This window comes from Felis catus, chromosome B3 (genome assembly GCF_018350175.1).
Source record: "Felis catus isolate Fca126 chromosome B3, F.catus_Fca126_mat1.0, whole genome shotgun sequence".
NCBI lineage: Eukaryota > Metazoa > Chordata > Mammalia > Carnivora > Felidae > Felis > Felis catus.
Window position 1 is genome coordinate 28,657,357 of NC_058373.1, and position 13,770 is coordinate 28,671,126.

The following is a 13,770-nucleotide window of genomic DNA, read 5'->3' on the forward strand; positions in this document are numbered from 1 at the left end:
GACCAGCCCAGATTGGCTTTGGGAGGGGACCAGATAAGGGGATGAATGCTAAGGATGTGGTTCATTGGAGGTCCTCTCCAATGATATATCATAAATTCTAAGAGCTTTTTCTTGTTCTCTGATTATTCTTTATTCATAGCATTTTATTTCTGATTTATAGTTGTATTCATAAGTGTCCTTAAGGAGCCACCCTTAAGGTAAGCTACCCTTAACCTCTCCCTCTCTACCATCTCTATTTTCTCTTTAATAAGTTTTTTTTTCTAGTTCATCTTGGTCTTAATTTTTCTTTTTGGAGACTTTCCTCAAATATCTATTTATTCTATATTGCTCATTCATATTTCTGGGTTTTTTTCCTTCCTTTCTTATTCATATATTCCTTTAGAGAGGTACTAAAGAGATGACTGAGAGTTCTTTGTGGCCAAGACTTGTCAACTGATAGCTTTTTAGGAGGAATTTAAAGGGATTTCCAACCCCACTTCCCCAGCCTTGTATTTCCTGGTATAATAATAAATAGCGGCTGGAATTGGTTTATTTGGTTTGTTTGGATATGAAACCTTCTAATCTCCTGCTTAAGGTAGATATGTTTGCCTGGGTTCTGCTTAAGGACATAAGGGGGAGCAGTGTGTTTGGGGACTGGACAATATGTTCTGGGTATAGGCTTTTGGTTAATCTGTTTTCTGGCTTCTTCATTACTCCTGCTGTCCAGGTTACTGGGTGTCTTAGAGTCTTGAGTCTCTCCAGCGTGCTCTGGGACAAATTAGCCTCCTATAATCCCCTAACCTATTTTACTTGTTTGTTCCATTAATTACTATTCTTCCATGTATTGTCATATGCTAGTATGAGTGAATTCTTTACTGCCCCACTTCCTTTTTTGTTGTCATTGTGTATTTATATAGGGTTTATTCACTATAATTTTAGTGGAGACTTAGGAAAGAGAGAAGATGGGAGAAATATGTATGTTCTATGTTCAATTTTCTCTCTCTGGAATGTCTGCACCTTAGGTTTCTCACTTAACAATACATTATGGACACAGTGTATGTAGATCTACCTTGTTTTTCATGATTGTGCATATAATTCTATGTAGAGATATAATTTGTGAATTGTGTGAAGAAATTTACTAGTTGTGAATCATCCTTGTATTCATAATAAATACTCAGCACCTGCATAGGTGGCGGCCAGAGGGACATGATGGATATGATAATACTTTATTTTTGGCTTTTTCTACTTTAAGTGCGATTGTAATGTACTTCTTTTTATTTGTTTCTTTTTAGGCTCTTGTGTTTCATTTCAGTATCAAGGTTATGTAGTCTTGTAAGATGACTTGGTAAGCTTTGTGTGTTTTTTTCTAAGATCGAGGGCAGTTTAAATAAAATTTTCAGCAGGGTCCAATTTTGCCTCTCATGAGGCCTCTGGAAACATCCAGAGATAATTTTGGTTGTCACAACTGGTTGGGTGGGGGTGCTGTTGGCATTTTGTGGGAAGAAGGATGTTCCTAAATGTGCTACAATGTCCGGTCAGTCCCGCATGACAAAGAATTATCTAGCACCAATTATCAGTACTTCCAAGGTTGAGAAACCCTGGTTTAAATGAAAATCTGAGCCTGAGCCTGATCCATGTTTTTCCATGTATTAGTTTTCATATTTTCCATTCCTTTAGTCAGTTTTAGTAATTTTAGATTCTAAAAAAATGATGACTTCATTTATACTTTTGAATCTATGGTTATGAAGCTCTTTTCATTTCTAAAGTTGTTTTCTTTATCGTTGATTACTTTCCAGAAGCTTGTCTGTTTTATTGGTCTTTTGAAAGAATCAGTCCTTTTATTTTTTTAAGTCTAATTTTCTTTATTTTTGTGTGAGTCTTAGCTCTCCTTTTGCTTCTCTAGTTTATTGGATAATTGTGATTTAAATTGCTTTTTTAACAAAAGTATACATTTTCTTAGCGCTGTTTGATTTCATTGCATAAATTTTAAAATGTATATTTATTTTCTAAATAGTTTGTATTTCCTGAGTGGTTTGATTCCATCTTTTGTCCATAAGTTTAGTGTGTAATAGTTACAGTGAATACCTGGGAATGACCACCCAGTCCCCACCCATGTGAAGAAACAGACTAATTGCTAGCACTGGAAACCTTTTGCAGCTCCTTCCAGATAATCATTCCCTTCTATGCTAATCTTTTCCTTTTCTCTAGTTTTATCATCTATATGTACCTTTCTGAACAATGTGGTTTACTGTTGCCTGTTTTTAAGCTTCAGGTTAAGAGTCATATGTGTTCTTTCATGTCTGTCTTTTGCTTAACATTGTGTTTTGAATTTATTCATATTATGTGTAGCTGGAGTTCTTTTTCATTTCAGTATTTCATTGTTTGAATACACCATAACATTTTTATCCATTGGAGTTGATTCCAGCTTGCTATTAGGAATAGTGCTACCCCAAGGGATACAGGAGTACTGATGCATAGGGGCACTTGTACCCCAATGTTTATAGCAGCACTCTCAACAATAGCCAAATTATGGAAAGAGCCTAAATGTCCATCAACTGATGAATGGATAAAGAAATTGTGGTTTATATACACAATGGAGTACTACGTGGCAATGAGAAAGAATGAAATATGGCCCTTTGTAGCAACATGGATGGAACTGGAGAGTGTGATGCTAAGTGAAATAAGCCATACAGAGAAAGATATCATATGGTTTCACTCTTATGTGGATCCTGAGAAACTTAACAGAAACCCATGGGGGAGGGGAAGGAAAAAAAAAAGAGGTTAGAGCAGAAGAGAGCCAAAGCATAAGAGACTCTTAAAAACTAAGAACAAACTGAGGGTTGATGGGGGGTGGGAGGGAGGGGAGGGTGGATGATGGGTATTGAGAAGGGCACCTTTTGGGATGAGCACTGGGTGTTGTATGGAAACCAATTTGACAATAAACTTCATATATTGAAAAAAAAAAAGGAATAGTGCTACCATGTTCATTCTTCTCTATATTCGTGGGACACCTGTGCAAGCATTTTTCTGGGCACATACTTAGAAGTTGGATTACTGGGACATGAGGGTCAATTTCTTCTTAAGAGTTCTTTAGAAAAATTTTTTAACATTCTTAGGTGGCTTTTGGTCTATTTTTAGTTTTTCTCTGGTCAGAGAATATGGCTTCCCAGCTGAATTATCAACAATTGCTTCAACTTAACCATTGGTGTTATTATGTCTTTGCTTATTGCCGTTTCTTGTATTCCATGGTTGCTTCCCACCTCCAAAAATATATCCCTGAATCATGTCCTCTGTTTTTATTTCTAGAAAGGATTTCTGGGAATGTATATGGAGAGTGTTCCTTGAATACTCAGTGTCTGTTTTTATTATTTATTCAACACCTACCTATCTGACTCTGTGTAAAGTACTCTACATAGGTGCTGAGAATACAGAGGTGAAACAAATACAGGAATCGTGCCTGTCCTGATGGAACTACATACATAATTCTAAGTTCATAATTGAGTCTCTTCTAGGTTCTTTACACTTTTATCTTCCAGGATTTATTGCTGCAGGTGAAAATCCTGATGCCTGATTCTTCTTTTTCTGTAATTTTTCTTTTTGGACATTGGTAGGTGTTTTTTGCTTTTTTTTTTAACTGTGAAGTACAGAATTTTACTTTTCAATATTCCTTTGGGGCATTCACAGCCACTTCATATTTGAGGTCTTTCTTTAGCTTGACAGCCTTTGTCTCTTATTTCTTTCCCTCAGTCTTATGGATGAACAGTGGATGAATATTAATTCTCTGTATTCCTATCTCCCATTTCCCTTAACTCTTCTTTTTCTGTACCCCTTCCTCTCCCATTCCCTGTATCCTTTTTCTCCATTGTTCTAAAGCAATGTCACAACTTGGTCATCTTGTTCATCTTTTTTTTTTCTTTTTTTTCTTTTCCTGATAGAATCTTTTTGATTTCCTAGAATTGACTTTTCTTTTGCACAGAAATTTTTTTATATTTTGTGGATGTAATACCTTCTCAAGTATTGCTAAAGATTCCAATTAGATTTTTTTGTTTTATTTTCTTCATTAATAATGCTTCAGGTCACCTGTTCTGTTTGTTCAACTTGGTGCTTCCCCCCCCCCCCCCCAGATTGCTGGTTTTCTTCAAATATCTGGCAATACTTGGCTATCTGCATAGATGAGGCATACCATTGACCATTGTCAATGGTTGATGTGACTGTCCTCCACAATTGTCAGTCTTCTCTGCTATGGCCTCCTCCACCCCCGACTTGTACACCTGTGCTCTGCCTATGACATGGGAATGGGGAGGTTCTGGCAGGCAGACTTTTCAACTCCTCTGAGTAAAAGGAAAAGGTGATTTTGCTGCTGTGTTGAGTTATATTTTTTAAAATGTGCCTTTCTTTCTGGCTCTGACACCCACACTTAAGAGGCCATCAAGTTAGGCCTCTTAAACAATAAATTTGTTCCAGCTGTAGTTGGAACAAATACAGCAAGTATTTCTGGAAAGAAAGAAAAATCGTTCTAACTTTATCCACTGTGTTGTAGACAACTATGCTCTGGTTTAGAAAAGTTGTCTTTTTGAGCTCTGCCAAAACTAGTTATGAAGGTCCTTCCTAAAACCCCATCAGGTTCCTTGTGAATGAGTGGCAAATTGTGTCTTGTAGAGAAGTATTCTGTGATAAATGACATGTAAAAAAGAAAAGTGGCTCTATAGTAAAATGGTGATCATTTTATAATTTTTAGTTTTGTGAAAGGTCTACTTCTTTATAACTAACACATTTGACCTTTTAAAATATAAGGCAGTGGAATTTATGGAAACATTCAGGCTTTTCAAAGTTAAAAAGGTAGCTGTTTTAAGGAAACCAAAGTTTGGGATATTTATTTTAAGTGGAAGAAGTCAGTAGCTTTAACCTTATGTACATAGCCATATGAGTAAAATGTTTTCTTTAGAATGTTTCAGAATTTTCTGAAGTTTTGCTTTATAATTGACTAATTGCCTTTGTTTATTCCCAAAGCATCTATTAAGTTGAATTGTTCAAAATTTGTTTCTTTTTAAAAAACTGATAAATATAATGTGTCACATCAAACCTGGATTTAAAAGTAAATGTTCAACTTTAATGAGTTCTTTTAGTGGAATTTTAGTGACAAATGAATGATAGCTTGTCCCTAAAGTCTTCTAATGTACTCAGTGTGTGCTTATTCTGTGTAGCCCTAGCAAATTCTTTTTCCTTTTCAGAATGGGACAACAGAAGAAGTAACTTCAGAAGAAGAGGAAGAAGAAGAGATGGCTGAAGTAGGTGTTTTATGTAAAAAAATCACATTTTATAAATAATAAATCTTCATTTTTGAACATTTTTAATAATTCTCTAATCTCCTTTATAAACCTTTGTTAATGTGGAATAATGCAAAGCACATGGTATTTGAAATTGAATGTAATTTCTAAAGTCTGCTTTCAGCTTTAATTAATGATAAAACTTTAATGGTTTTAAGCAAATCTCTTATCTGATGTCTTTGGATTTGATTTCCTAACAAATAAAAGCTCTTATTAACATTTAGCATTAAAATAATATTTATGTTTAATAGTGATCAATACTTAACCTGTACTTGGTTATTTTTAGGAAGAGGAACTATTAAGTTTTAAAAATTCTGAATTTATGGGGGTCTACGTGGCTCAGTCAGTTAAGCATCCGACTTTGGCTCAGGTCATGATCTCCACAGCTTGTGAATTCGATCCCCACATTGGGCTCGCTGCTTTCAGCCTGTCCGCGCAGAACCCAATTCAGATCCTCTGCCCCCTCTATCTGCCCCTCTCCCGCTTGCACTCTCCCCCAAAATAAATATTATAGAAAAAAAAATTCTGAATTTGAGTGTTTGAGAACATTTCAGGGACTACTCACTAGAAGTAGTGACGCTACCTCCTGTTGAAAAACCATCTAAGAATTTCATAGGGCAAATTCTAAGACTTTGACTTTAGACCAGTTTAATTGCCACTCACGGATACAATTTTAGAGGTTTTCCAGCTCTGAGGCTTTGTGTTTAAATGCAGACTTCAGAGTGGAGATCTAGGTTTCTACATTGACCACGTAAAAGGTATTTGAGTTCCACAGTCTTGATTTTAAAATATCTTTTCCATTTTGGATCTTAGAGTTAATTCAAGTTACTACCTTCTTTTCTTGATTTGGAAAATCTTAAATGTAAAATACACTTCTTAGAATGCCTTAAAACTAAAGAAGTAGTTGTGGGTTTGTTTTGTCAGTGTGGGAGCAAAATAATCCTTAACGTCTAATTTATAATTTGTGTGACTTTTTAGGGATAGAGTTAAATGTTAAAAGCATTTCATGTTTTTAAGCCTTTTCCATGGGTTCAGTGTAAAATGAAGTAGACATTCAAAAGTTTATGTACTTTTCATTTTTCCCTTCAAAATGATATAAAGAAGGGACAGCAGCATTTAGGGAAAGAAATCTAGAAAGACAGGAGCCTGGACTTCAAAGATGTCAGATTAAGATAGGTGAATAGAAGATAATCTAGGTAACTAAAATAATATGGTAAAAAGTCCCAAGCAGCCTTGGGCGTGGTGTGTTTAGGTGCATTGAAGCTGTCTTTTTGGGAGATTAAGATTGATGTGTTGGAGTCATGGAAGGAAAGCAGGGTTGACTAGCAAAGCAGATGGCTTAAAAGTCTTGAATTGGAGACAAATATGTTTATCTTTGGTGTGACTATTGAGAAAAAGGCCTTACACAGAAAAAGGTGTGCTGAGAACATCGTTCTATAAAGATAATCCACACAGAACAGAATTCATCATTAATACTCAAGTGGAGAAGATTTATGGATAGGAATGTGGCTGAGTTTTGAAGTTTTAGGAGGAGATACAGACTAAGGACATTTGTGAGAACTCTGAAGAAAATAAGTGTGGGATGGAACAAAGGTCTAAACCTTTCATGGGGAGGGAGCTCTATGAAACATGGAGTCATGGACAGGGTCTGAATAAGAAAGGAATATAATAATAGGGGTTGAAGAGATGAGAGTCTAAGAAAAAGACCGCCGAGTCTGGATGGAGGTGATCTTTAGCCTGGTCTACAAATCACAATGAGTTAGTTTGGTTAAAAAATGGCGATAGTAGGGCACCTGGGTGTCATAGTTGGTTAAGTGTCAGACTCTTGATTTCCACTTAGGTCATGAGCTCACGGTTTGTGGGTTTTGAGCCCCAAGCCCAAGCCCCGAGTCGGGCCTCGGGCTGACAATGTGGACAGCATCTGCTTGGGATTCTCTCTTTCTGCCTCTCCCCAGCATTTATGCACTCTTTCTTCATCCCCCCCCCCCAAAATAAATAAACTTAAAAAGAATGGAAATAGTATCAACTACTCCTTTAGAGATTTTGATGGTTGAAGTAGAGAAGATAATAGAAAAAGGTTATGATTTTAAAAGTTCTGCATAGATTTAAGAATAGATGATATGGGAAAGGAGGGAGGAGAGTGATGTAGTGATCAAAGATGTTAACCAAGGGATATAACACAAATTCTTATCTAATTTTTTCCTAATTACAAAAATCAGTAGGTGCTTACTGTAGAAAACTTGGAAAACAAGGAAAAGCACTAAATATCTCTAGAAATAACTATTGTTATTTCAGTTATATCCTAATCTCTTTTTTTCTGTGTTTATTTTAGTATAATTGAGATTTATATTCAGTTTTTCATTTTTTTTAAGTTTATTTATTTGAGAGAGAAAGCACGAGCAAGGGAGGGGCAGAGAGAGAATCCCAAGAAGGCTCCGTGCTACAAGCCTGACACAGGGCTTGATCCTACAAACTGTGGGATCATGACCTGAGCTGAAATCAACAGTTGGGTCGCCTAACTGAGCCAGCCAGGCACCCCATATATATTCAGTTTTGTGTGCTTTTTGCATTGCGTTATTTTTTCCATTTAGTATGTTTTTTTAACCTAATGTGTTCAAATTATGATCATTTCAACATAATTGACATAAAATAAAATAATGAGCTCTTTGTTTTTCTCACTAAGTCTTCCAAATCTGGTGTGGACTATATACTTAAGGCACATCTCAATTCAGACTGGTCACATTTCAAGTGCTCAGCAGCCACAAGAAACAAGAGACTGCCCTGTTGGACAGCACAGCTCTAACTAGCGTGAGCCGTATGGTCACCCAGGGGTGTCCAGTCCCCCAGCTCACCCCAGGTCTGGGGCAAGGCCAGAGCAGCAGCCAGAAGCAACAGGTGGAGCCTGAGCACAGAACCTGGTACCCACAGTGGCCAGCCTGGCTCATTCATCTTGCCACTGCCCCCACAGAGCCAGGGATTGGTGCACTGCCATCCTCACTGCCCTTTTGTTTCATTATTGATAAAGAAGAAACAATTATGCTATGTTGATATTTTAATGGTCTTATATTTCATGAAATTGAGGTACCTGCTCTGGTATTTTTGCACATGCAGTTTTGTGGAGTGGTTTGTAGCTATAAAGTTTAAATAGGCATCTTTATGCCTAAGTCAATGTTCACATTTTAAATTAGTTCCTTACAGTAGATTTCTAGAAGTCAGTTACTGGAACAAAGTATAAATAAGGTTCTTGATACCTAATGCTAAACTGTTGCAAAAGTTTCTTTTAATAGATTTATTTAGTAAGAGTTATGGCTTTATAAAAGTATTAAATATGCTTAGATTCTAGCTCTAAAAATGTAGGATATAAAAAGATGGAAACTTCTGGATTGAATGTGAAGGTTTTTTTCCTTTTTCCATTCATTTGTCTGTTCTCTGTTGAGTCAAGAGTAATTTAACTTTTGGCATAAGCTTCAATAAGCTAATATTTTTCTTATCTTTGTAGGATATAGAAGACTTGGATCACTATGAGATGAAGGAAGAAGAGCCTATTAGTGGAAAAAAGTCAGAGGATGAAGGAATTGAAAAAGAAAATTTGGCAATATTAGAGAAAATTAGGAAGACCCAAAGGCAAGACCATCTCAATGTAAGTGTTTGCAAATATCTAAAATCTATACTTTTGGGATTAAGTAATTATAGGTAATAATATAAAACAGGGCAATTCATTAAGCTACCAGTCTAAGCTACCCTCCTCCACCCTTGCCTGTGTTGTGGATTCAGCCATGTTTTGTTGCCCTAGTGGGTTGTTGTTGTTGAAGTTTCTTATCTGTTGATAGCTCTCTACCATGTTCATCTGCTTTTTACGTGTTGGAATTAACCTGCTGTTCACTATATATACCCACTTTCCAGCCTGTTTATACTGCTTCCCCTTCTACCATGAGATCTATATTTAAATTTACTGTTTTCTACAAATAGAGTACAATTTAGATTCTTTCCCACAGAGCTTCCATCTGGTCTATCCTGCTCTAACCAAACCAAAAGTACTTTTTTTTCTTTTGACTTAACATCTCTTTTATGTGAAGTGGCATGGGGTATGGAGTGAATGAATGCTGAGTTTGGTAATAAACACAGCTGTGTGGCTTCAGTTTCCTCCACTCTAAAATATAGATAATACATACCTTTTGGATGATTACTGAGTAGAATAAATGAGAATGATACATTAAAATACCCAAAGTAGGGAAACATAGGAGAGTCTAGCCATTTGTCTCAACAGTTACTTCTTACTTCTTTGTATTAGAGCTGTTTATCAAACCCAAGACATCTATCTCAGAAGGACCTTTTTCTTAGGCACAGGTTCTCAAAAACAGGGAATGAATTATGTGGGGAAATGCCAAGTATTGTAAGCAGATGAATTACTTGCTCTCCTTCAGTCTTACACTATTAAATTTAATTGGCAAATTTTTATTTTTATTTTTTTATTTATTTTTTAGAGAGCAAAGAAATTTAGTTCAACTCTTCATTATTTTTTTAAAAAGTTTGTGCCATTTAAGATTACTGTACTTTCTGTATCTTGTGATTGCTTTTAGTTTGTATATTATAATCAAAACAACTATGGATTATTTAATGTTTTCACATGAGAGACACTAAGCTAAGTACTTTAAACTTTATAAACCTTCCCATTCAACCTTTTATAGCCACTTCTAAAATAGTCTTCTTATTCTATGGGTGTGAAACTAGGGTTTAAACCAGTTAAGTAATGTAGGAAATAACTTTGTGAACCTGATTGCTACCCATTCCGCAAGGTGTAGTACAGCCATTAACATTTAAATTTTACATGATCAGTGTATTTTTTTAAACTAAGGTATTCTAAATGTTTGTCTTATGAGAAGTAGTTGCATTCCTAGTTAGTCTTCGGATAACATATTGGTGCAGTTTCATTTTTAGAGAAATCCCAACATGGAAAAGAACTGAAACTAGTTGCAGGTGAACATGTTATTTCTCAGTTTCTTAATACTGTAAAGTAGACCTTCAGTATAACATTCTTGCTTATAATCAGACTAATGAAACTGTGTTAGTTGATAGTCTAAAATGGTAAGGGCCTTCTAGTATGTTCAAAATTTGCTTCTGACCCAACATGCTGTTTAAAATAGCCAGAATCGAAAAAAGAATGGCCAAAATCAGGAACACTGACAATGCTAAATGCTGAGGAGGCTGTGAAGCAACGGGAACTCTCACTCATTGCTGATGGGAATGTAAAATGGTACAGCCACTTTTGAAGACAGTCTGGCAGATTCTTATAACACTAAACATAATTTTTACCATACATTCCAGCAGTTTCAGTCTTTGGTATTTACCCAAATGAATTGAAGATTTCTGTCCAGACAAAAACCTAAATACTGGATGTTTATAGCAGCTTTATTCATAATTGCCAAAACTTGGAAGCAACTAGGATATCCTTCAGTAGGTTAATGGATAAACAGTGGTACATCCAGACAATATGGAATATTATTCCCTGCTAAAAAAAAAAAGAAATGAGTTGTCAAACCATGAAAAGACATGGAGAATTTTTAAATCCATATTACTAAGTGAAAGAAGCCAATCTGATGAAAAGGCTGCATAACTGTATGTTTCCAACTGTGTGATATTTTGGAAAAGGCAACACTGTGGAGACCATAAAAAAGATCAGTGCTTGCCAGAGGTGGGGTGGAGAGATAAATAGGCAAAGCGCAGAGGATTTTTAAGGGCAATGAAAATACTGTGATACTGTAGTGATGGATATGTGGTGTTATACATTTTCCAAACCTATATAGTATACAACACCAGAAGTGAACCTTCAGGTAAATTATGGATTTTGATGATATTGATGTGTCAATGGATTCATCAATTTAAGAAATGTACCTTCTGGGGGTGCCTGAGTGGCTCAGTCAGGTGAGTGTCCGGCTTTTGATTTCGACTCAGGTCACGATCTCATGGTTGTGAGACTGAGCCCTGTGTCAGCATCTGCACTCGCAGCGCAGAGTTTGCTTGATATTCTCTCTCTCCCTCTTTCTCTCTCTCTCAAAATAAATAAACTTAAAAAAATATATACCTTCTGGTGAGGGAAATTGATAATAAGGGAGACTATGCATTGTGGGGGCAGTTACATGGGAAATCTCTGGACCTTTCTTTAAAGTTTGCTGTGATCCTAAAAGTGCTCTAAAAAATAAAATCTTAAAAAAATTAATATTTTAAAAAATCAATAGAATTTGAAATAGGTTTATACTAACTTCTAGGCTACTGCAGGAGCCATGGTGATCTAGGCAGGTTGGTTAGACTTTTTTTTTTTTTTTTAAATCATAAATGAGCCAGACATGTCCCCCAATTTTATATTCCTGTTGAAACTTTATAATCATCAATTTAATTAAGCTTCTTTGAGTTTTTAAAATGTTGAGTTGTGATCTATTTTTATAAATCTCATTGTAAACTTTCAGGCTTATATACCTGAAATCTTCAGTTATTGGACTCTGTAGATCCTGGTAAACAGCAGTTTTTCTGTTTCAGGGTGCAGTATCTGGGTCTGTGCAAGCTTCAGATAGGCTTATGAAAGAGCTCAGGGACATATACAGATCACAGAGTTATAAAGCAGGTAAGGACCCCTGGGTGTCTGCTCTGTTGTCCTTATGCTGTTTTTAAGTTTCAAATAGTAAACTTCGTTCTCATAATATAACTGGACAGGCACAGAAATGGTTATGAACTTTATTTTAGGGATTTTAAATGCAGATTTAATCAAGTTATCAAAAGATGTGGAAGGTAGTATAAGAGGAGTTTACTTGTTCAGATTTTTGAAAATTGTTTTTATGGATACCTCAAAATTTTTGTCTTCTTGCTAACAAGGATTAATTCATAGATGATTTTTATCTTCTAGGAATATTACAAGTAATACCTGCTTTGGAAAGTAAACAAGAAAATATTATATGAACAAAGAACTATTGCCAAGTTGATTTTTATGAATTTTTGTTCCTTTTTTTTTTTTAACCACATAATCAACTTTTATTGTAGAGGTTGTTATTGTATACCTTTAAAAGAATAGGTGATTTTGGTTTGGTTTGGTTTTTGGCCTTTTTTCCCCCTTCATTTCAAAGTTTGAGTGTTCTTTCTTACAGAGTAAGACTTAAATACTGTGGAACCTCTCCACTTGAAATAAGATTCCCCTGTGTTGTTATTGAGATTCTAACAATATTAAATAAGGGAAAGAGCCAACCTTATAATATGTTTGAAAAAGTAGCTTTGTGATCCATTCAGAAATTCTTAGAGTGATCAAATCTAAATCATTAGAGCTTACATAAAAACAAAAAACAAGCAAAAAAAATTTCTGCTTTAGAATCCAAGGTAAGCCGAACTTGCTTCGGAGTTATTAGAAGTTTTGGCATCCTGTTTTTCTTATGATATGTCTAAAAGTTTATCTGTAGAAACCTTATCAAGTATAGTTAAATATTTGAATATGGGTTTATTTTTAAATGTTAAATAATTGTTTGCTACAGCATTATTTATAGTAGCAAATTAAAAATTAATAATCAGATATAGGGTGGAATTGGTTAAATTATGGTATATCCATGAAACAAATTTCTATAGTTATTTAAAGATTGACAGTAGACTTCTTACATACTAAGTTGGAAAGATGCCCCAGAAAGTTGAAGAAAGTTTATAAAACTATATAGAGGGATTTAATTTTTATAGAAATAATTGCATGTGTATAGAAGAAGAATCTTAAAGTACACATGATTTTTGCATAGTTTTCCCCCTCCTATTCACAGTTAATGGTAAACAGTTTCTCAGCTCATTAAAGAATCCTTGTCATTGATGGCTTTAATTCTCTGTTGAGAGTATAAGATACTCAGCTCAATGGCAAAACATTTACAATATAGCTTAGTTGTTCTATGTTTTAGTAGCAAAATTTCTAGATTTTGATGGTTATTTAGTGTATTCATTTATACCGAAGTGGTATGTATAAGATCAAATAGAGTAATTTACATGGCCTATATCTTTACAGGGATTTATTCAGTGGAACTCATAAATGACAGTTTATATGACTGGCATGTTAAACTGCAGAAGTAAGTGACTCTTATATGCTAACCCAGTCTTCGTAATGATAGACTTTCACAATGGAGACTTTTTTCCCCCTTAATTTGATAACCTCTAAAATAATGGTTTTTACTTAGAATTTTAGACTGTGTTTCTGTAGAACTAGTTCTCAGGTTGTTAAAATGAGCTGTTTCTTAGGCTTAAATAAGTAAAGTGAGAAAGAGGAAGGAGAAGAAGGACTAGCTATGGGATAAAGTGTTTCATGGAGTTAGATAATTGGGAACTATAGAAACAAAAGTGAATTTAATAACCTGATTGTGATATCCAGTTTGTATTTGAAATGAGGAATTTGAGTAGGCCCTAATGTGTAGAAACAGTTGTAGACAAATGTAGGTTTTGTTAGTGATTT

The 13,770-nt window shown here is 35.1% G+C and overlaps 1 protein-coding gene across 5 annotated transcripts in view; it reads left to right on the forward strand.

Annotated features, from left to right (window-relative positions):
• The window catches only part of UBE2Q2 (ubiquitin conjugating enzyme E2 Q2), a 73,319-nt gene that overhangs the window by 19,505 nt on the left and 40,044 nt on the right, over positions 1-13,770 (forward strand). For 4 of the 5 annotated variants that reach the window (XM_019832014.3, XM_019832013.3, XM_011282991.4 and 1 more), the window contains 4 exons: positions 5,211-5,267; positions 8,806-8,946; positions 11,841-11,925; positions 13,330-13,390. In XM_019832014.3, coding sequence (XP_019687573.1) covers positions 5,211-5,267; positions 8,806-8,946; positions 11,841-11,925; positions 13,330-13,390 — 344 coding nt within the window. The remainder of the gene's footprint in view (positions 1-5,210; positions 5,268-8,805; positions 8,947-11,840; positions 11,926-13,329; positions 13,391-13,770) is intronic. The other variant, XM_019832015.3, reaches the window with a different exon arrangement.